The 22,086-nt window shown below is 38.9% G+C and overlaps 3 protein-coding genes across 3 annotated transcripts; all 3 read right to left on the bottom strand.

The window, feature by feature from the left end:
* Nucleotides 1-1,041: 1,041 nt before the first annotated feature.
* LOC103479510 (uncharacterized) lies at nucleotides 1,042-5,054 on the bottom strand. The gene is made up of 4 exons (XM_008433985.3): nucleotides 4,847-5,054; nucleotides 4,598-4,662; nucleotides 4,149-4,242; nucleotides 1,042-3,779 (listed from the first exon to the last, which is right to left on the bottom strand). The coding sequence occupies exons 1-4, from the start codon at nucleotides 5,052-5,054 to the stop codon at nucleotides 2,785-2,787; spliced, it is 1,362 nt and encodes a 453-aa protein (XP_008432207.3). The 3' UTR covers nucleotides 1,042-2,784.
* A 1,070-nt stretch (nucleotides 5,055-6,124) lies between these two features.
* On the bottom strand, nucleotides 6,125-18,560 carry LOC145547987 (uncharacterized). The gene is made up of 4 exons (XM_081598300.1): nucleotides 18,103-18,560; nucleotides 16,127-16,702; nucleotides 12,083-12,817; nucleotides 6,125-9,449 (listed from the first exon to the last, which is right to left on the bottom strand). Exons 1-4 carry the CDS (start codon nucleotides 18,338-18,340, stop codon nucleotides 8,689-8,691), a joined length of 2,310 nt encoding a protein of 769 aa, XP_081454426.1. The 5' UTR covers nucleotides 18,341-18,560; the 3' UTR covers nucleotides 6,125-8,688.
* A 799-nt stretch (nucleotides 18,561-19,359) lies between these two features.
* Nucleotides 19,360-21,822, bottom strand: LOC103479513 (uncharacterized). The gene is made up of 2 exons (XM_008433987.2): nucleotides 21,432-21,822; nucleotides 19,360-20,519 (listed from the first exon to the last, which is right to left on the bottom strand). Exons 1-2 carry the CDS (start codon nucleotides 21,703-21,705, stop codon nucleotides 19,660-19,662), a joined length of 1,134 nt encoding a protein of 377 aa, XP_008432209.1. The 5' UTR covers nucleotides 21,706-21,822; the 3' UTR covers nucleotides 19,360-19,659.
* Nucleotides 21,823-22,086: the final 264 nt, after the last annotated feature.

Genomic DNA, 22,086 nt, shown 5'->3' with positions numbered 1-22,086 from the left:
CATGCACACACACACTCACACTCACACCTAGGGGCAACATGGAGAGGCTAATTAACCTGACAATCATGTTTTTGGACTGTGGGAGAAAACCGGAGTACCAGGAGAAAACCCACGCATGCACAGGGAGAACATGCAAACTCCGGGGCAGAGGGGCCGGGAATCAAGCCCAGAACCTTCTTGTTGCAAGGCAACAGCTCTACCAACTGCACCACTGTGCAGCCCTTTTACAAGGTTAGAGTTTTCCCTCATGTGCAGTTAATGCAAGTTTGTATTGTTTCACAGGTATTGTTCAGTGTTTCTCAATAAAATAAGATTGTAACTTTGAGGCGTATTGTCACAGTTTAACCCCTGACAATATCAGTTATTAAAAAAAAAAAAAAAAAACGGTGTCAAAATGAAATTAAAGATTGGCAATTGGCCAGAAATCTACAATCAGTGTACCTCCAATTAAAAAGGTAACTGCAGAAACTCAGAGATCTGAACACTTCTAGAAGGTCAACACATTTTTCCTTTAAATCAGAGTCAACACACAGTTTGTTTTTCAGGTGTTTAATGTAAAACACAAAGGGATTTTGTGGACGTCGGTATGCTGGCATTAAAACCTGAGAAATGCTTCAGGAGGTCTGAACAGAAAGGAGCCATAGGTCAGATGTTACAGGGATAAAACACGGAGCAACGTGTCGGTTTAAATCCTAACAGGACGCGGCGCTCAGAGTAAAACCGTCTCTGTGCAGGTGCATCAACACACCTCTGCTGAAAAGTCAGATGAAGCATTTCAAAAACGACTAACCTGAGAAATTAGAATCAGTGGTAGGATGAGGCTCATTTGTCAGATTAAAAGTAGCTTTTTAAACTTAATACTTTTCATTTTGCCCTCAATTACATATTAATAACGTGTTTTTTTATTGGTCTGAAGTAAAATTTTAATCTTAAATGTTTTGTTTTCATTAACTCTAAGGGGTCAAAATCACTATTGAAAAAAATATAAGCTTTAAAACAAAAATCTGTGTATTTTTTTAAACGGTTTGAGCTACTGAAATAAATGAGCTTCCTCTTTATCATGTGACTGTATTTATGCTTTTCAGAGGAGTGAGTTTTGGTCCAATGGAGCAGAGGTTTGGCACAGAAACATCACCAACAGATCAGCATCAAACAGTAAAACACGGCGGAGGCAGCATCATGGTGAGGGTTTGCTTATCTTCAGGTCAAAATAGATTTTTTGTCAAATTGGAGAAGAATTTATTTAAAAAACAAAAAGGATGTGGATGAAATTTGTTCTCATAACTTGATAAAACAGGAGAGTTAAACTGTGCAGGTTGACAAACTGCAGCCAAAGAAGACTGAATGTTGGAACTAAATAAAAAGAAGCAGAACATTATCAATGTAAACAAACCAGTTTTGGTTTGTAACTTTCTTACCAAAATCAGGTTTATTGAAAGTCTAATTGTGTAAATTTAACTTGAAACAAGAAAATAAAAGCTTCAACATATTTTATACCATCTCATTTTTGCAGCAATCTGGCTTCTCAGACAGGAGTGTGTAACACGTTCTAGATCAGGGGTGTCCAAAGTGTGGCCTGGGGGCCAAATGTGGCCCTTGGATTAATTTGATTCGGCCCTCAACTGCAGTTGAAGAATGATATAAATGTGGCCGGTTCAGCACAATTGAATGACAGAAACTAAAAGTTTTTATCTGTAATCAGAGTAAAATTATCACTTGCAATGAAAAATGTTAAGTGCAACACAAAGCATTAATGTGTTTTTATCAAAAGCTTTGACAACAAGTAGAACCTCAACAATCCAGAGTTTTAGTGAAAAGCTCACTTTGCTGCAGCTTTTATTTTACTTAGAAACCTGGTTAAATGTAGCAAACATGTTGAAACAAAATCTGTTCCTACAATTGAGAAGAAATTTATTCAACTGAGGCCAAAAGAAACTTGAAAACTAAAAGCCTTTCTTTTAATAGAGCAAACAGGATTATTTTTTTAAAGTTTTGGATCTACGATAAATAACATTCCTTCCTTTCCTACTAAAAAAAACAGACAGACGTCTTAGCTTGATTATAGTTTTTTTCTACTTTCTTGACCTGTGAGTATTTCTGACTCGATGACAGAAGGTTTGGACAGACCTGGTCTAGATCCTCTGTAACAGTCAGATAAAGGTGGAAGGTTTCGTGTGAGGGTCGCACATCTTTTCTTTTTCTTTTTTTTTTTTTGGATTTCTAGCTTCAGACATTTCTCACACAACTCACTGTCACATTTTTATCATCATAAAACAAACAGCGGACCCATTCCTGCGACGGAGTGTTAGGGCCATACTAAGAAAAGATGACAAAAATAAAAATAAAAGAATGAAGTCGTAATAATCTGAGAATAAGGTCAAAGTATTTTGAGAGTTTAATTGAAATAATAGGAGAAAAGTCATAATATTACTGGAATAAAGTTGCACGAAAATAAAATAAATATGAGAATAAAGGCAAGATTTCAAGAATGAACTCATATTATAGAATAAAGTTGTACAAAATTAAAGTCAAAATAATACAGTAATAAAGTCATAACGTTATGCCTTTAGTCTTAAGACATTATTCTTGTATTATTTTGACTTTATTCTTGTACGAATTTGTTTTCATAATATTATAACTTTATTCTCATAATTTTACCTTTTTTGTGTTTTTAGCGAGGCCCTAATACTCCGAAGCCCAGATGGACTCGACTCAGTAAAACAAACAAACAAAGGATCTGTGGTTCATTGGCTTCTCTCATTGGTTGTGTCGGCCGCCGGCGCCTCAGCTGTAGGTGTGGATGATCCTGTGTCGCTTCAGGTGGTGCATCATGATGAAGGACTTCCCGCACTGCGAGCAGCTGTACGGTCGCTCGCCGCTGTGCGTGCGCTGGTGCACCCGCAGGCTGCTCTGCTGCGTGAAGCGCTTCCCGCACTGTCCGCAGCCGTACGGCTTCTCCCCCGTGTGCGTCCGGTGGTGGATGCTGAGGTGGGACGAGCACTGGAAGCTCTTTCCGCACACGCTGCACCAGAACGTGCGTTTCCTCCTGTGGCTCTGCTGGTGCAGCTTGAACTGGTGCAGGCGGCTGAAGGACTTGCCGCACTGGGAGCAGGCGTAGCCGCGGGAAACGGGTTTCTGGGGGGCGTGAGTGTAGAAGCAGCTGGTGGTGAAAGGGTTAGGCGGCTGGGCGGCGTTCGCTCCGTCCTCGGCGCCCGCCTCCCTCTGCCGTTCCTCCTGCGGCGGGCCCAGCTGGGCGGCGTGGGAGCTGCTCCGCTGCAGGAACAGCTGCTCCTTCTGCTTGTCCTGCGCTCGGGGCTGGAAATGCGACAGCTGCGCGTCCTTCTGATACTCGGCGCCGTACACCCCGTTGCACGGCTCCTGGACGCCGGGCGACTTGCTGGTGTTGGACGCCATGTTCGTGGCATCCGAATGCTCAGAGAAAGAGCTGGAATATTCCTCCACCACGCTGGAGAAATCAGGAAACCCGGCGTCGATTTCATTCCCTTCGATGATCGATGACCAAAGCTGACTTTCCCGCTCGTCCACGGGATAGTCGACGGCGGTGGGGGTCTGCTTCCCCACGCGGTGCTGGCATCCGTCCTGTCTGAAGGACAGCCGGTCCTCCTCCTTCTCTGTCTTCACTGTGAACTGGAGGCTGCTGATGTCGACTGGCGGGTGGCCGGAGCTGAACGGGCTGCTGAACTCTGCAGGCTTGAGTCTGGTAACATCTGGATGGATGACCTGCTGGCTCTCCTGAGCAGGATACGGGACAGCAGTACCTGGAAAACAAGACATGAGTCAGCACTTTCTGCCAGTAGAGAAAATACAGAGAGACTTAAAGGGGCAACATTGAGTGTTTTCCAGCCACATGGTGCCTTTTTATAGCACAATCAAGTAACTATGCTAACTTCAGTCGTTAAAAAATGCTACATATTTCAAATACATTTACAAATTGTGTAACTTTTTGGACACTCTGAGGCAGTTTGAACATCCATCAAAAAGAGAAATAACACCCATTTTAGACATGCCAGCTTCTTACAAAACAAATTGTCAGATTATTTGGGTGAAAAACCTTTTTGTGAGCGTGCCTGAAGCATTAGTTTTATCTTTATTTTTTGTTGTGGTTGTGTAAAAACTGTTGTACTCACCAATGGCTGCAGCAGAATCACTGATCCACAGCGCCTCATCTGGACTTTCTTCCTTAATTGTGAAGGAAACACTGGATCTTTCAATCTCAGGAAACTACAACAACAAAACAAGAAGTTAACATCTGTAATATTTTGTTGTTGTGAATTACTAGTTTTAAGAAGATGCCTCAGACTATGTTTATTTGTTTAATCATCTGGGCCTGAATCAGACTGTTTATATTCTCTACATAGGTGCATTGAATTATTTTATAGAGATATGTTTCAATTGGAACTCTAACGTAACATAATTTTAATAAACTGAGCTGAATTTAACATACTTTACAGCAATCCAGGTTGTTCACATTGGGGATTATTTTTGTCTAGGCCCTTTCAATCAATTCCAGCCTTTATAAATGTGTACTTTGCTAAAGAACATCCAAGTTTCGAATAACAGAAAAAGAGACACCTACCTTTAAGTCTCTAATGGGATGTGAAACGTTTCTTCCTAAATCAGTCCCTCGATCCATGTAGTTTTCTAAATGAAAATAAGTGATTTTATTAATAAAATTAGGCCACAGCTAGAACAAAAACACGTATATTTCAAGAAAATTCAACTGAGTGCAAAGATTTTACAAAAACAATGCATCTTAACGGGCTAATGAAGTGATGCTACTGATGAACTCGTGCATTGAAGGAAACAAAACAGCTGAGCATCTTACCGAATCCCCGCTGCAGCTGCGCATTCTTGCTCTCCATCAGCAGCAGCTTCCTCTTCAGCATCTCATTCTCGCTTTGTTTGCGGGATATTTCCAGATGCAAGAAGGCACATTTGTCATCCACCAGCTTGGAGATTTGTGCCACTGCTGCCTTCACCAGGACCTCCATTATTGAGGATAACTGTGTCTGGAAGGGAACGCACGAAGCCATGTTCACAGATTGAATGTTGGAAGCAGGTAAAAAAAAAAAGGTGTAAATTCCTCCGTTTTTACACAATGTATCGATAAATTACTGAAAACTAAACATAAGACGACGTGATAGACAAGCTTTACATCCCTGCGTGTTTGTGGCAGCTAGCTTAGAGCTTTCTTCCGTGTGGTGGAGAGCTCTGCCGTAAATACACGAGTAAGAGCGCACTCGAATTTACCGCTAGAGGAAAAGGAAGTTTCCACCACTTTTACTGTCGTTAAGTCAGTTAATGTGACTTAGCGACGCTGTAGTTTACTTTTCATTCAATAGTCCAGAAAAAGGGCAATATCTGAGCTTTTTTTGATAAGCGGTTCCAAAATGTAGGGTCAGGGAACTCTTTGTGGGACAGTAAACACCAAGGGACGGGTCCTGACACAATTCTGCTTTCTATTACTATATTTACCTGTAATTGAATCAGCTTAAAATGAGTTCAGGATTTTCAGTGTACGTTTTTATAGAAATATATTTCCCTCATTATTTTTCCCATGCATTCAAATGCTGTAGGAACATGTTTCCATGTATTTGCTGTATAGAAGTGTGTGCCATTTGAGATCCAGTAATGTGAAAAAGTATTTCACAATTATTCTGTTTTTGCTATATTTTTGTCTCATTTTTATGCTCAGATCTTTAATCACTTTTTAATATCAAAGAAAAATAAGCTGAATATATACAAAATGTAGTTTTAAAATTATAAATAATAGAAAATGTGAATAAAACAGATTTGCAGAGTTTTAGGAAAAGTTTGATGAGTCCCTGGAGAGTTTTAGAGGTTTTTTGATAACCTGTGAAAATAGACATGTTAAAAATTAGCTAAAAATTAGTAAAATGCTCTTTTACTTTATACTACTCAATTTTGGAAAAGAGTGTGAGATGTTTTGATGTAACTTTTAAAAAAGTAAAAATAAATAAATAAATAAATAAATAAATAAAATAAAATTATATATATATACATATATACACACACACACAAAAAGTAAAATAATTAAAAATAAGGAACAATAATTTGCCCAAACCTATTGAACCACACAGACTTCAGAAATCATCTGATGTTTATTTTAAAAATACAAAAAGACATAAAATTTACCATAAGCATACTTACTCAACATATTCAACCAACACGAATGATTATCATTGTCACTAACCGATTTGATCAGATGTTTACAAAATATAAAAGAAGAAATGAGGAAGCATTACAGTTATAAGAGACAATAACACTAAAGTTGGAATCTGTTGCTATTTGTACCTTTATTTTACCAGAAAATAACAACTTTAACTGTCACCTGGTACTAACCATAACAAAAAAGGAAGAAAATCTTTCATATCAGTCAGGTAAAGTTTTGTTTGTTTGATCAACATTTAAATCTCAAAATTCTGATTTTTTTTTTGACAGAATTCTGACAGAATTAATCTCATAATTTTGAAATTAAAGTCAGAATTCTGGTGAGAAAACATTAATCATCCATTTAAATGTGCAAAGTGTAAATATAATCCTGTATTCATGCCAAATGCATACAAAATATCCCCACAGTTCAAAAACAGCATTTAGTCTTCATTTTCACATTGACTGAAGCCTTAAAACATAATCTTAGTTTTATATTATTACAGGTTTACTACATGATGTTTCCATGGAAACGAATTTAGCAACCTTGATACATATTTACTGAATAAAATAAGACAAACAGGATTATCTGCTTTTCTTAGTTGGACAGACTTTTCACCAGAAGGTAACTTGAATAACATTTTTTGACCTTAAAAGTTTATCATATACTTATTTCAACATCAGTTAAAATATGGAAAAATCTGAAATCTGATTCACCATAAATGGGCTTCACTGTGTTTTTTAACAATACAAACACTGATTTGATTTTAGTAAGGATGCCAAGTTAACATGTAAATTCATAGTAAATCAAATTAAACACTCCCAAGGTTTTAAATATCAGGACAATCCGGTTAGTTTCACATATTAAAATAGTTTAAATATAACCTAAACTAACAATAACACACATTCTGTATTGTTAATATTTAATAAACAAAGATGAAGCCAAACTTTTTAAAAAAAGTGTAGAAAATGCACACACTCACACATAACGGTAATTTAGGTTGTTTCCAAACCTGATAGTCCAGTAGACTTTGGATTGGGAGCCAAAGTTGCAACATTTGTTACATTTTCAGCCGATGCGGTTTGTTTTCACACTGCACTGTCAAACAAGCCAAACCCTAAGAGAACCTGTTCTTCTCTTCACCTGTAGGGGCGCTACACCTACAACAACTGAAGGAAACAATGCAAAAACCTCTGAGGAAGACACTGAATGAAACTTTCTTTTTTAGAAAATGTAAACACAAATGGAGTAGCGTCAGATTTTAGAGATCGTAACCGTTTTCTTTTGTCTTTCTCTCTGTTGCTAGACTCTCATGTTTGTTTTGACTGTATTTACCCAGAATGCTCTGCGCTGTAGTTCGCTTCCTGCTTTTGTTGCCGTTCACATATTCATTTGAACTGCACCAAAGTTCATTTCAACCGAACCAAGACAGAGGAACCACCTCTGCAAACAAACTAGACTTTCTAAGCAAACGAACTAGAATTTGATTAAAGAGGACTAAACATGACTGGTGTGAACGCACCTTTAAACTAACAGTTGTGTTTTTGGACAGTGGGAGGAAGCTGGAATACACAGGAAGTTGCTTTCTCTCAAAGAAGAAAGCTTAATTTAGTCCGTTTCTAACTGAACTGTAATAATCTTTAATATTGAACTCTGAAACCGATCTGGAATTGGACTTTTTGTAATTTTTTTGATCATTGAACATTTGGACTTGTGGGTGATTTTGCAGGGAACGTCCTGGGAAGACTTGCAGATGGAAATAATCGTGTTCTCTCCGGTTTTATCAACTACAAATTTCCAAGCAACAATTGTCTCTCAAAGGTCATTACTGATGTCTTTCCTCCCTCACATTGTACTAACACACACACACGCACACACACACACACACACACAATTACAGAGCAGCAAACTGCCAAACACTTGCTGAAAACCAAGCAATCAAGTGTAGTTGATTAGCACCACTTGACTTTAACTTTGGTGAACATGAAGCTTTTTCATTTTTATTTTGGTTTCATCTTTGTTTTAAAAATAACACTGGAAATCTTTTTGTAAACTTAAAGGTACATAAATGGGGGGGAAGAACATTTCATTTTTTATTATGCCCTTATACATAAAGGTCTATAGTTGAGAAAAGCTGTACTTTTTTTGTCACAGCTGTGCAATGGGCTTATATTTCAGGAAATATGTATTTTTTTGTAATTATTATATGGTCTCAAGTAATAAGCAGATGATTCAAATGTGATTTTAAGCTCTACATTTTTTTTCTTAATTTTACCAACAGACAAAAACAGACAAAAAGCAGAAATTATGTTGGTAAACAGGAGGTATTCATAATTCTTTGTTTTCTTTGATTTTTCTTTATAAAAAAAAACAAATACAGTTAAAGTGACAAAAATGTGGCTAATACAAGTAAAATTAATGTTTTATCTTTTTTTTTCTTGCAGCTAAAAACAGTGAAAGACAGTGAAAATGTACCGAATATAAAAGCGCCATATTTATTTAGCATGTAGCTTAAGGTGCAGCTTCAGGATGCTCAGCTGGTTGAAAGTTTTTCCGCACATCTCGCAGCTTAACGGCTGCTCTGGGAGTTTCTCACACTGATGCTCCTGGAAAATATGGAAACTGTCAAAGCTTTGCCCACAGCTGGAGCAGATGTAGTTCTGTCTGGCGGGGTCTGCGCTGCAGCTGTCCTCGAAGCTGTCCGAGGCTCTCAGGGTAAACTCGTAGACGCCATCTTGGTTCACGCCCTCGCCGCTCTCCGAGCAGAAATCCCTTCCAGCCAGATCGTGACTTGGATTTGAAGTCCTTTGCTGCAATCCCACAGCCGAAAATGGATCCTCCTTTGCTTTGTTGTCTATAAAAGCCAAATCCTTTATGGGTGAGGTGAAGCCCTGCTGCTCACTGGCTCCCCCTGCAGGAGAACTGAGGTGGTACTTCACATCTTGTAAAAGTACGCAGACCGGTTGATCTGGGCTGTCGTTGCTTTCCTCCACTGCAGACGTCCACAGTAAACTTTTGTCTGCTGCTGCGGCTCTGTTGTCCGTCCCCACCTGAGACACGGAGAGGAAGTTTTCGTCGCTGGGCTCCAGCTTCACCGCCAGCGGCTCCTCTTTGATGGAGTGAGCGTACGCCGGGGCGGGAAACGGCTCGTCCGCCGCTGTTGGTCCGTTACTGGTTTCCATGTAGCTCTCCATCAGCTGATTGTCGGACACTGAGAACATCAGGTGATGGGCCTCCAGCATGTCTGTCGTCGTCCCTTTATGATTAAAAAAAGTTACAAAAACAAAAATTAGCATAAAATCATGTTCTGGATTAAAAAATTTTTTTTTTAAAAACAAAGAAAAGTGTGCTTTTCTCTGGGTTTGTAGACTTTTCTCACAGTAAATTTTGAAATGTCTCACACACCTAACTGGTATTTTATTCTGTTTGTTGATTTGTTATTTCTTGTGTAAATGTTTTCTTTTGTTGATGTTTTTGTTTCTTTTAGTAAAACTATGTTCTGTCCTGTGAATTATGGTGTTTTGGTTTTTTGGGCAAGCAAAAAAGCTGGAAAAACTAGTAAATTTAGCCATTGTGCCAATTCCTGAATATTTACAGTAAATATTCACTTACATTTTTTTTGGCAGAGTAAATTTCCGCCAAAATAATTTGAAAATAATGTGGTAATGTTGATTACCATGCACTGTTCTAATCAAATAAACTTAAGTCTGTTGTTTGACGTTCTAAGAATATAAGCCAACCTTTTATTTCAATTACGCAGGTCAACAACTCAATGACACATTAAAAGACATGAGAATAAATATGTCCCTGCTTATTTTTGGGGTATGATGACCAGGAGTACATTTCTGCCCAAATAAAAAAGTTAAATAATCTGGAAATTTTGCAGAAACAAAAACTCTAAAAGTTGAACATTTGTGGGGGAGAAAAGACAAGTTTTGAAATCTCACAAATTTTCTAGAAATCTTTTTTTTTTATTTCTGAATTTTTTAATATTTTCAACTCTTGAAACTAAGAAAATGTTCTAAATTGTTTTATATTTCTATGTACCATGGCCCTGATATACTGCTGTAGGTGGATGAAAATATCTGCTTTCAACTGTAAATAATATTTTCTGAATTTAAGCTTTTAATCAAATGTTGGATGACATTTAATTACAAAACTGAGCAGTTTGAACATCAAGAACTTACTCAAGTACTTTCCAAGCCTTGAAACCACCTTATTGAAATTCAAGCATTTTCAAGGGTTTCAAGCACCTGCATGTCTTATGTAGAGAAATGATGCAAATATTGATTCATGCTGGAGTTCTTGTCCTCGGTATAAAACATTACTTAGCAAATATTTTTTCCCACAACAGACTCGAAACATACAGCTAGAGATAATATTGAATGTCTTATATATGTTAACATTATAATTCATAGGCTGGCCTAGTCAAAGTCCAAACTTAAATCCAATTCAGAATCTGAGGAAGGACTTAAAAACTTATTTTCGCAAACGCTCTCCTTCACATTTGCCTGAGCTGGAGCTTTTATTTGATTTATTTTTAGCAAAAAAGAATAGACAAAATCTTCAATGTGCAAACTGTTTTAAATGCATGCCACACTTTTAAGATTTTTTTAATTGAAGTATTCTCTTATGTGAATACTTTTTTAAATGCACGGTTGGAATAATCGAGATGAAACTGATTGTTCTTAACTAATGCATTACTAAAATTATAAAATCAGCTCAAAATTAAAACACCAGTTTATATTAGTAATGCTTGGTTATTTTTATTTAAAATATAAAAATATTCCAATACAAAACATGCATAAAATAACCTTAAAAGTACACATGCTTTGTAGCATCATATTATTTTAGCTTCTCTAGAGAAGGACAAGTGTCCATAACTGAGTTTTTATTTTCCATAATGGGAGCATTTTTTTTATTAATTTATTTTAAAATTTTAGTTGCCAGCAAGTAAACCTCCCAGTGTTTTTCATCATGTAAAGAGCCTTGGTGTCATCTTTGGCCAGGACACGTCCTTTAAATCCAACATTAAAACAGGTTTCTAGGACATCTTTCCTGCACCTGCGCACTATGGCCAAAATTAGAACCGCGATCCCCCCCAGAGTCCAGCAGGGAAACTAGTCCACGCATTTATTACTTCTAGGCTGGACTACCGAGTTTCTTTACGACCAAAGGAAACGGTAAAAAAATCCCTCGAATGTTTCAAAAACGCTGATGTGAAAATTTAAAAGAACACTTTAAAAACTTTAATCATATTTCTTTTTTTCCACACTTTGTTGGCACCCAGTTTAATCAAGACTAAAATTAAAATGATTATTCTTACATATAAAACTCTTAGTAATCCAGGTCCGTCATCGATTAGAGGTCTGATTGGTCCTCATCGCTGGTGTGTCCAATTTTATTTGCTTTCATGAGAAAATCAACTTTTCTGATACGTTTCAATAATAAATATAAATTGAAAATTCCTACCCCAATCCTCCTTCCAATCCCAATCTAACGGTGCGTTCACACCAGACAGGTAAATCTGCTTTACATTCAAAGTCTATGTGGAGGTGTGTTGACCCATTGTGGTGCGTTTTGAACCGTTTGATGCATCAGGTGAGTCCAACGCTCCACATAGATTTGAATGTAATGTATTAGAATGCATTATTTTGCATTTTCCATTATATTACTTGAAAATGGTCTCAAAACAACAATGTCATCATTTTTCACAATAACTTCTGTGATAATTTACTGTTCAGTAAATTTTTTATCATGCCTAGAAATAGTTCTAGAGAACATTAGAATTTCTAATTATCAAGAAAAACAATACATCCCCGAAAAAAAAAAAAAGTTTATTCTTGGAGAAGAAGAGCTTCAGCTACGTCCAACCTGTTGAAATCTTACCGTTTCTGTGAGTCTTCATGTGACCTTTGAGGCTGCTCTTCTGGTTGAAGCACCTCCCGCAGATATGGCAGCCGTACGGTTTCTCCCCAGTATGAATCCGCAGGTGTCTCTCCAGGTGTCCGGCTCGCTCAAACACCTTCCCGCAGTAGGTGCAGACAAAGCATTTCTTTGGTTTCAGAACTCGAAACGGCCGGTTTTTCCTCTCTCTGAGGTGGTTCGAGGCCTCCGTCGCGTCCTGCAAGCCGGGGTTACTGGAGATGATGACCGACCCCGAGCACCCGTAAGGCGTCTGAGGGACGGTGGAGGCTTTCAGCTGTCCGTACATTTTTCCTCGAACGGAAAAGTTGCTGTAAGAAGTTTCCTCTGGTGGCTGGAGTAACTGAGTAATGGCAGGGAAGGAAGACATGTTCTGCGACGAGCTGTTCAGAAACTCTGTCGGATTGTTCTGTAACCTGGATGCCCACAGTTGGCTGCCTTGATCCACTGATGTTATGTTTTCACACATGCCGTCAGCCTGATTGTTTTCCACATGCAGCTGCGGTCCTGTAATATTTTCCTCGACCGGCTCAGATTTGACCTGAACGGATGTTGGCAGAACTTCTTCAGACTTTGTTTGGTTATCGTCGGCCTTCACCTGGCTGACCTCTTCAGGCCGATGCTGGTCCATACATGGATTCACCTGTGGGATTGGGATTTGTTGGCTCATCTGGACCTCTCCTGGTCTCGTCTGAAGACCTGAAGAACAAAAAAACAAAAAACACTTACTAGCACAAAATGAATAAAATGACTGACTGTCCCTCTTAGACGTCGACCTAAAAACAAATCCTTTTGACATCAAAAAAAATTAAGAGGATGTAATGAAACATGTTGATGCTGTTTGTCAATTAATTGAATTTTGCAAAGTTTCATCATGACACTTTTCTCAATCCTGTCCAGATCAGTTAATTTATATCAACTGATTAATTTTTTGTGTGCCTTATTTTGTTTTGTATATCAACTCATCAGTTAAAACTAAACTTTATGGATTTATTCCAGAAAGACTCAAAAAGTGAAACCCCTCAGAAAGAACATAGTTACGCCCCTCCTGGGATATTTAATGATTTTTTTTGGATATCTTGACTGATTGCAAAAATATTAATTGGATGCTCTACAAAACTGACAGCAGCAAATGATTAAAGTTAACATAATTACTGAGAGGACTTCAGATTCTAAAGTCATCTACTACAGGAGAAGAAAAGCATATAGAAAATGTTAAACAGGTTTAACAGGTTAAAAGTTAAAGTAAGCCAATGCAAATAAGCATTGATCCAACAGGTCATGATAAACGTACGACATGGCGAGTCCTACAGGAGATCCCCACCTCCTGGTGATAAGAAACAAAACTATATTTGCTTAAGGCTGCACCTTGGAAAAACGGCAAACCCTCTGGGAAACACTGCAGAGGCAACTTGAGTCTGGCCTGAAAATACACAGGCTTAGCAGAACTAGAGATGTTTGTCCATGTGGGCTGCATATAAATTCATTTTTACAGATTTGGTGGTTCAGAAAAATCTTAATTAAATGTTTTTAACATGTAAAACTTGTAAAATCCTCCTTTTTAAAATTTTTTACTGAACTGCAAAGGATTTCTGACTCCTAAACTGAACTTAGAAATGGAGGACGTCACTCCATAACACAACTGGGAGAGAATCAAGGCTTTGTGATTTGTGCATGCATAAATATATTTAAATTGGTGCTTTAATCTTCACAACAAACACCATCTTAAAATAGTGCCATCTTTAAATAAAGACATGAAAGTGACTAGAAAGGTTTGCAATTTTGTCTTAGGAAAATCTACCAGATGCACGTTTGCTGCATATTATGAGTCACAGACAGAGACTTTCACCTAAACTTCTCATCAAAACACTAAAATATTTAGACCGGTCTAGACTAGACAAAAGCGACACAGTAGGTTATTCGTCGGGAGTCTAAAATTAGGAGGCAAGTTAGAGCTGCTCCACATCTTAAATGTGCTTCAGACAGAGAGGAAAGTCTCAGTTTTCCAGTTAAAATATAAATGCATCATGCTGGCAGAGGTTCAGTGAACCAGCCATACACAAATATGTGATCCTCCCTAATGCAGTAAACCATGCCCCTTATTTTTTTAAATCTTATTCCTTGTGTTAAAGAGGAAGCTGCCTGAGTGAGCTCTTACTGCAACGTGACAGTTTACACCAAAACCAGAGGAAAAGGAAGCTGGAAAAACTCTAAAACATCCAATTGTTACACAAACTCCTTCGGTCTTCCAGGGAGGGAAGATATGACTTTGTTTTTTTTCCTACTAAAGTGTTTCCAGAGCAAGCCGAGCTGGTGATAACTGGTTCTACACAAACAACCCAGCAAAGAACCGGTTGGTTTTTCCGCGGCCACAGAGCCAACACAAAGCCACATCATTACATCATTTTTGAAGGGCCTCTCCATGTTTGATCCTCCCACTGGTGAACTCTGAGTTTCTGCAGGGGCCACAGCGCAGGGAGACAAATTATGGCAACGCAGACGGGTTTAGAAACAGCTCAACGTCTGGATGATGTTTCGAAAATGAGCTACCAACTACAGCAGGATTAAGGCTGGACAAGTAAATCAGAAACATTATATATCATGGCAGACAATCAGCTCAACGTCTAAAATATCTACTGAACTCCCACCCAAAACTGCAAAGCATTCTGGGAGATGTAGGCAGAGGAAAGTCTGCAGCTGCTCGACCTATACAAGGTTGATGGCATCAACCAACTCATTCTCTATGGTTACCTAGCAACTCACAAATTATTTGGTTACCTAGCAACAACCTCTTGAGTAACTTACGCAACAGCAGTTTAAGACAAATCAGGCTCTTTATTTGGATGGAATAAAAACTGTGTATAAAACAGGGTCACGCCTCAAGTGTAGCAGTATTTCAGACCTTTATAACAAAAACAAGAAATGCTTATATCATGATAAGTTTTTCAGCCATATCGTCCAGCACTAAGCAGGATTTATAAATGTTGATAGAATGACAAACAGTACCGGGAAATGGCCAATGTGTTTACATTTCTTATTGCAACTGAGGATGTTAAAACAAAGATGATGAGAGTCAGTGGCTGTGTTTCCACTGACCATGAAGTTACACAAACTGGAATTGCAAAATTAGATTTGCCTAATGGAAACGCCAATTTTGAAAAAACGTTCTTGGATAAAAAAGTTTTCACGTTAGAATAAGGTGGTTTTCCTGGACTTGGGGAAATGTTATCCGATTTCAAAACTTTGGCCAAAGTGGTGCTTCTAATTCCAGTGTCTTTTAGAAATGCTGCTCAGCCTTATACAGAGCATTCATGAGTTAAAAAACATAAACAATCAGACAAATCTTGTCATCTACATTAATAAACTAAAATCCTCCTTTGAAACTCAGTTTTCAATGAGCAAATGTCAAACATTTGCTGAAAGAGGGAGCTGTACAGTGTGTCAAATCACAGTCATCACGGCTCTTTCTCAAAGGCAAATGATGCAATATTTCATAGGCAAATATATTTCAAGTGCTGTGCATTAAAACGATGTATGCAAATGACGTATTTAGCCAGCTGGATGTACTTTCACTGCCTTTTATCCCAACACCTGATGCAGATTTCAGTGGTTCAGATGCTAAAGCTCAAGATAAGAGGAATGAGTGAACTGAGAGGTAATCACAAGCAGAGAGAGATTTAAAATAACATCATGACATGGCTTTCTGTAAACCCTGTGGCTTATTTTTATTTCCCTATGGAATCAATAAAGTATTTTTGAATTTGAATTGAATTTGGCTGTGGAAAATCAAACTGGCTTCTAACTGTTGTAATTGTTTGCGAAACCAGCTTAGACCAGATTATAGAAAATAATAGCTGTAAAATTACACAAAGTAAAACAGCACTTTGTGTAACTCAGCTGTGATTGCGTAGTTTGTTCGTTTTATTCAAATGCATGTTACACCCCTTACTGGGTAAAAAGGAACTAACGAAGCAAATTTACTTGAGTTCAATGCACAGTTATACTTGCCTCTTCTGTGAATCTTCATGTGCTCCTTTAGGCTGCACTTCTGGTTGAACCGCCGTCCGCAGATATCGCAGCGATACGGTTTCTCACCCGTGTGAATCCTCTTGTGCCTCTCCAGGTGTCCGGCTCGCTCGAAGCACTTGCCGCAGTACGGACAGATGAAACCTTTCTTGAACATCAGCCTCTTCACCGTCCGCCTGCGCACCGTGTTCCTGTACTGGTTGTAGCCCAGCAGGCCGCGGCTGAAGGGGCTCTGCGGAAACCCGCCAGAGCTGCTGCAGGACAGAACAAGCCCGCCATCCAACGAAGGCTCGGAGAGACACGACAAGGAGTTTTGGCCTAAAGTTAAGTATTCAGAGCTGCTGCTTCCAGCCTCCTTTGGCACCCCTGGCCTCCAGTGCCCGCCTCCATATAGAGACCCTTCCACTGGCCTGTCCAGCTGTCCTCTGCCATCCTTGTTTCCCTCCTTCACAAGTCCACCTTTATGTTGCGCTTCAGGTGCAGACGACATGCTGTGGTTTTCAACAGAGGGACCCTTCTCAACCAAGATCTTCTCATCTCCAACACCCCTCTGGCTTTCTGTGGTAAAGATGGGAATCTTTATTAAAATTCATAAAACCAAAACAGTTGATAACGATGCAAAACAATAACGATGCAAAACAATAACAATAACGATGCAAAACAATAACAATAACGATGCAAAACAATAACGGTGTAACAAGATCTTGGGATATTAAAACATCACAATATTTCTTGCTTGAGGTAAATGTGATCTCATGAGCACCAGCCACCTGCGGCCACTATGACTTCACCAGAAGACGTTTGAACAGAACGACACTATTTGGGTTTCTAAATGCAACAGAGTGACAGACAAGACACAATAAATGTGTACGTTTTCCAAGATGTTTCGATGCAAAAAGAGGTAGGAAGCATTGCTATAGCAACCGATAAGCTATATAAAAATTACAACACACCATCAATTGCAACTGTTGAAATGTCATACAGATGACCATGGTCTGAAAAGATGAAAATTAATCAGAAAACGAAGGATCAGGATGTTACATTTGTTGCAATATCTAGAATATGAAGAATAAAGGCTTTTTGGAGCATAAATTTGATCTTTGAAGTTTTCTTGACAGTGATATTAAAATCTCATTGGTATCGTGTCTTGTCCTGTGAGTTTTAGGAATTTTGCATCCCTACAAAACAAATATTATCCTCATTCCTGGTCTATTGAGAAATTATGACAGTCACAATTTGACATGTTGGAATAACCTGGTTTATTGTAATTATATGATGAGTTTTAGGGTTTTTAAGATTTTGATGAATATGGTGCAACAATTAATCTGGTGCATTCTTAGCTGCCATGGTATTTGAATGTAGGAGTGGGCATTTATCGTATCGTTTATTATTTATTGTGACTTCAGATGATAAAATTTTGATTCACATCCAATTAATGATATATAAAACCCTTAAAACTGTCCATATTGTTGGAATTATTTTTACAATTTTTCTTCAATGTTTTTTCAATGAACGTAGTACCAATAAATAGTCAGAGAAACTATGGACTATGTGTTCTAGAATGGCATAGTCAAAGTCCAGGGCTCAATCCGAATGAGAATCTGAGGAAAGACTTGAAAAGTGCAGTTCACAGATGGTGTTTTTGCAAAGAGGAATGTGCAAAATTTCAATTCTATAGCTACAAAGCTGAAAAAAAAAATTTTTTCATTCCACTACTTTGTTTTGACCTCACAGGTCATCCAAATGAAATGCATGGAAGCTTCTAAAATTAATGGGACACTCAGTGAAATGAGAACATCTTGACCCAGAAATGTAAATAAAAACGGAGAATGCTCCGTTTCAACCTGATTGCAGCTTATTTATAAATAATTTCGCAGCTCTTTAATGTGTTTGTGATTGTATTTCTGTCTCAAGCGGACATCTTAGTGTTTTTTTGTTTTGTTTTTTCTGCAGCTCACCGTCTCCTCCGCGGTGCTCCAGCCGGTGGGTCTCCGCCTGCCGCGCCGCCCGCAGCTCTCCATGCAGGACCTCCATGCTGCTCTTCAGCCTCTCGATCTCATCCTCCCGCTGGCACATCTCCAGCCGCAGCACCACCATGCCGTCCTCCACAACTTTGAAGATCTCTGCCACAGCTGCTTTGGCCAGGGCATCAACCACGGAGGCGATCTGGGAGCGCAGAGCCACACCGTTCAACATGATGAACCAGCCAGTCCCTGAAAAATTAAAGTCTAAACTTTAAAAAACCAGGAGGGCGGAGGAACCGTCGGGCTTCAGCGGGTCTCCTGCTGGCGGTAACGGGCAGTTAGTTAGGCCCGCTGAGCGCTCACACGCTGCATCTCTTTCCATTTGCTCTGTTTGTGGTGTTTATGAAGCCAGGCTTTAAGCTAGCAACAGTTAATTGGTGCCGTAAGAAGACATAAACAACGCAAGCCCTTGTTTTACGGAAGTGATGACATAAAAAATACCGTAAAACGTGGAAGAAAGGCGCAGATTCTTCTAAACTAGCTCATGTCAGGAATTGCTAAAACTCCATCACCTTAGCAACCAATCCCAGAATTGTAATGACCAATCACAGCACATCTTTTTAATTAATATGTTATGTTAGATATTTTTCTCACAATCATGTCTTAAAATTCCAGCTCAAATATGTAACTATGTCACTGATTAAAAATACCTATTGATATCCAGTCAACTAAAGAAGTTATAAAGTGCTTCATGAGATTTTTTTTCTCCAGTTTTATTTACAAACTATTATTTTAAAGAGTAGACCAGAAGCAGTTATCCGGTAATTTTTGAAATACTTTCAAATAATTGGAAATAACTCAGTTGTAATTATGGGTTGGATAAATTAACTGTAATATAAAAGTTTTATTTCATTTCCATGTAATTTTTGTAATTCAATTCAAAAAGATTTATTCTACAAAGGTTGATGAAGTTCAATTTTTTAAATTGATGACTGACAAATATCAATAAATGAAACTCGAAAATTCTGTTTTGCAGAAAATGTTAATTTTACCGCTTAAGAGATAGTGATCTCACATTTTCCTCATTTTACTCTAACATAAGTTTGAATAAAATGCACTGCCATGATTGATGCAACTCAGCAGAAACACCCAAACAGGTAACTGATAATAAATATTAAAGAGGAAAAATTCAACAAAAACTCAGAAAAGAAAGTTTATACCTGAGGGGAAAAAAAGCACTAAAGCAAAAGATGCACAAAATGTTTTTTATTGTAATACGTGTACATTTAAAGCCATTAATGGGTGACATCCAGACAAAACAACTTTTACATTCATTAGATTAGCTTTAAACACAAGACAAATATTTTTTTAAAATCCCTTTTATCCAAAAATAAATCAGCATTTTGGCTCAACATCTAAACATATTTCTTAAAAGGCTGCAGATTTATTATCCATGCTTTAATCTGAATTGCATTCCTGCCTCGTTGTGGATTATTACAATTAATCTGTGAAAGTTTTCCGTTTGATGCAACGGTTCAAACACTGTTGGTGCTACCGTCCACGCAGGTGGATCACCTGGTGGATTTTGAGGTTTCCCAGCACGGTGAAGCTCTTCCCGCACTGCCTGCAGCTGAACGGTTTCAGCCCGCTGTGGAAGCGCTCGTGTCTCAGGCAGTTGTCCTGCCTGGAGAACTTCTTCCCGCAGATGCTGCAGCTGAACGGCCTCTCCCCCGTGTGGACCCGCTGGTGCGTCTTCAGCCGGGTCTTCTGGGTGAACGACTTCCCGCATTCGAGGCACCTGAAAGGTTTGGAGGCCTGGTGGGTGCTCTTGTGCTCCTCCAGCTGAGACAAGCGGAGGAAACTCTTGTTGCACACCGAGCAGATGTAGACGCTCTGATTCCCTCGCCATGCGGTCATAAGCCTTTTTGGTCTGCAGTTCATTTTCCTGTTGATAATCTCTTCATTTGATCCAGAGGATTCTGCCTGTGCATAAAGTGAAGCTGCCGACGGCCCTCCAGACTCCATACAATCATCCCGAATGACACCAGGAAGCAAATCGTCTTTATAAACGGACTCAACAAGTACAGAGAGCTCTTCTTTCACCGGCACATTAAAGCAAACATCTTCTCCTTCCTTTCCCGAAGGTAAATATGTACTCCGCATGTCATTACATGGAAACATCTGTGATTGCTCCTGAACTGCAACAGAGCTTTTCTCAAACACTCCACAAGCCGGCCAGATGGGGTCGCCTCGATCCGGTGCGTCCGTCGCTGCATGCTCGGTTGCTTCATCGAACCGAAGTTCACCTTCTGGCTCCTGCTTCACATCTGGGCTGACGCGAGTCTCGCAGAATGAAACCGCAGTTTTTAGTTCAGGATAATCCCCGACAATTTCAGGATGTTTCTCCGTATCTGCAGCCAAAAGAAAACAATAGCATGACGTGGTTACAATCTGAAAATGTTGTTCAGAACAGTAAGTCCAGCAGAACCTTCGCCTACGTTCACACAGCAGGTCTTCATGCTCAGATAAAATTTTTTGCTAAAATCTGATTTTATCCGTATACCAACTATAAAGTACGGCGGTGGAAATGTTTTGCTCAAGCCTGTTGCAATAAGCAATAAATCAATTAATCGCATGATAAATGAAAATTATTATTGAGCTATTTTTTCTCTCTTTCTACCTAAAACTGGATGATAAAACTCCTCAGGCTGGTGTTTTGGTCTCTTATAGTCCTTTTCAATGGCAATTTTTGCTTACAGAGACATCACAATTGATTGTATTTGTTGTTTCTGTTGTTTATTTATTTTGGATATTCAAAATGTCTTCCAGTATTAGAAGATCATTAGAATTTCAAGTTTATTTGATCTTTGAGAATTGCATTATTATGCCATTACCGTTATATTACTTGACAATGGTGTGAAAACAATTAAAATTATATTTTATTACAATAACTTCTGGGAATATAAATATCATCCTGCAAAATGTGTTACTGTGACAGACACAGCTTTGCAGCAACAGTACCTGCCCAGCTCAACACTGAATCCACCACGTTTTATCATCAATCATGCAAGATCTTCCTCAAGCATCTCACAGAAGGACAAACTTTACTGAGACTGACTACAAGAAGAGTTTCACCTTTAATCTCCGATATGTGTAATTATTAAAATAATTAAACATGATTGTTTTAGACGAATTTAACGGAAAGTTAAAATAATTATTCTACCTAATGTACTTCTAAGGTAAAAGTTAAGAAGACGTTGTTTATCAGTTATCAGTCTGAACTGAAGACATTTTGAATCCAGTTTGGTGTGTCCTCCTCTCACCTCTCCACGGTTCCTGACCCGCCGCTGCTGCGGTCTGCACCTGTTTCTCGGCTGTAGCTCGCCTTGCAGCCGCTTCCTGAGCTTTCCGGAGCTCAGCCTCCGTCCTCTTCAGGTTACTCCGGAGCTCCTGGATCTCGCTGTCCCTCCTGCTCACCTCCAGCCGCAGAGCCACGCTGCCCTCCTCCACCAGCATCGTTATTTCCGCCACCGCAGCTTTGGCCAGAACATCCATGATGGCGGCCACCTGCGTACTGAAAGCTGAGGGGAAAGACATCCCACTGGAAGAGTTTAAAACACTAAACAGAAGTGAAGTTTTGGCTTCCTGTGAATATGAGAATCAGCGTCCCACCTGTTTTATTTTGATTTACTTCCGGTAAATTCGAAGCCGGAAGTGAGGTAAACACCAGTAACCGTAAAGCCTCTAATATCCTCCTGACTATTACTAAATATTACTAACCAAAAAAATTGTCCATCACCATTTTTTTTAAATCCCACAGTCTTTGTAAGGTAATAAAAGATTTTATGCACTTACTTTGTCTCTTCCCATAAAATGTGTTACTGCTGATAAATGCCATTTTTATGAATTAGAAAAAGGTACGTACAAAAATCCCACCCCTTCACATGTGGTATCATTGAAAAGCCCTAAATGTCCTCT

This window comes from Poecilia reticulata, chromosome 17, assembly GCF_904066995.2.
Source record: "Poecilia reticulata chromosome 17, P_reticulata-male-v2, whole genome shotgun sequence".
Taxonomy (NCBI): Eukaryota; Metazoa; Chordata; class Actinopteri; order Cyprinodontiformes; family Poeciliidae; genus Poecilia; species Poecilia reticulata.
Note: the sequence above shows the minus strand (reverse complement) of the source record. Positions and strands in the feature narration are given on the sequence as shown.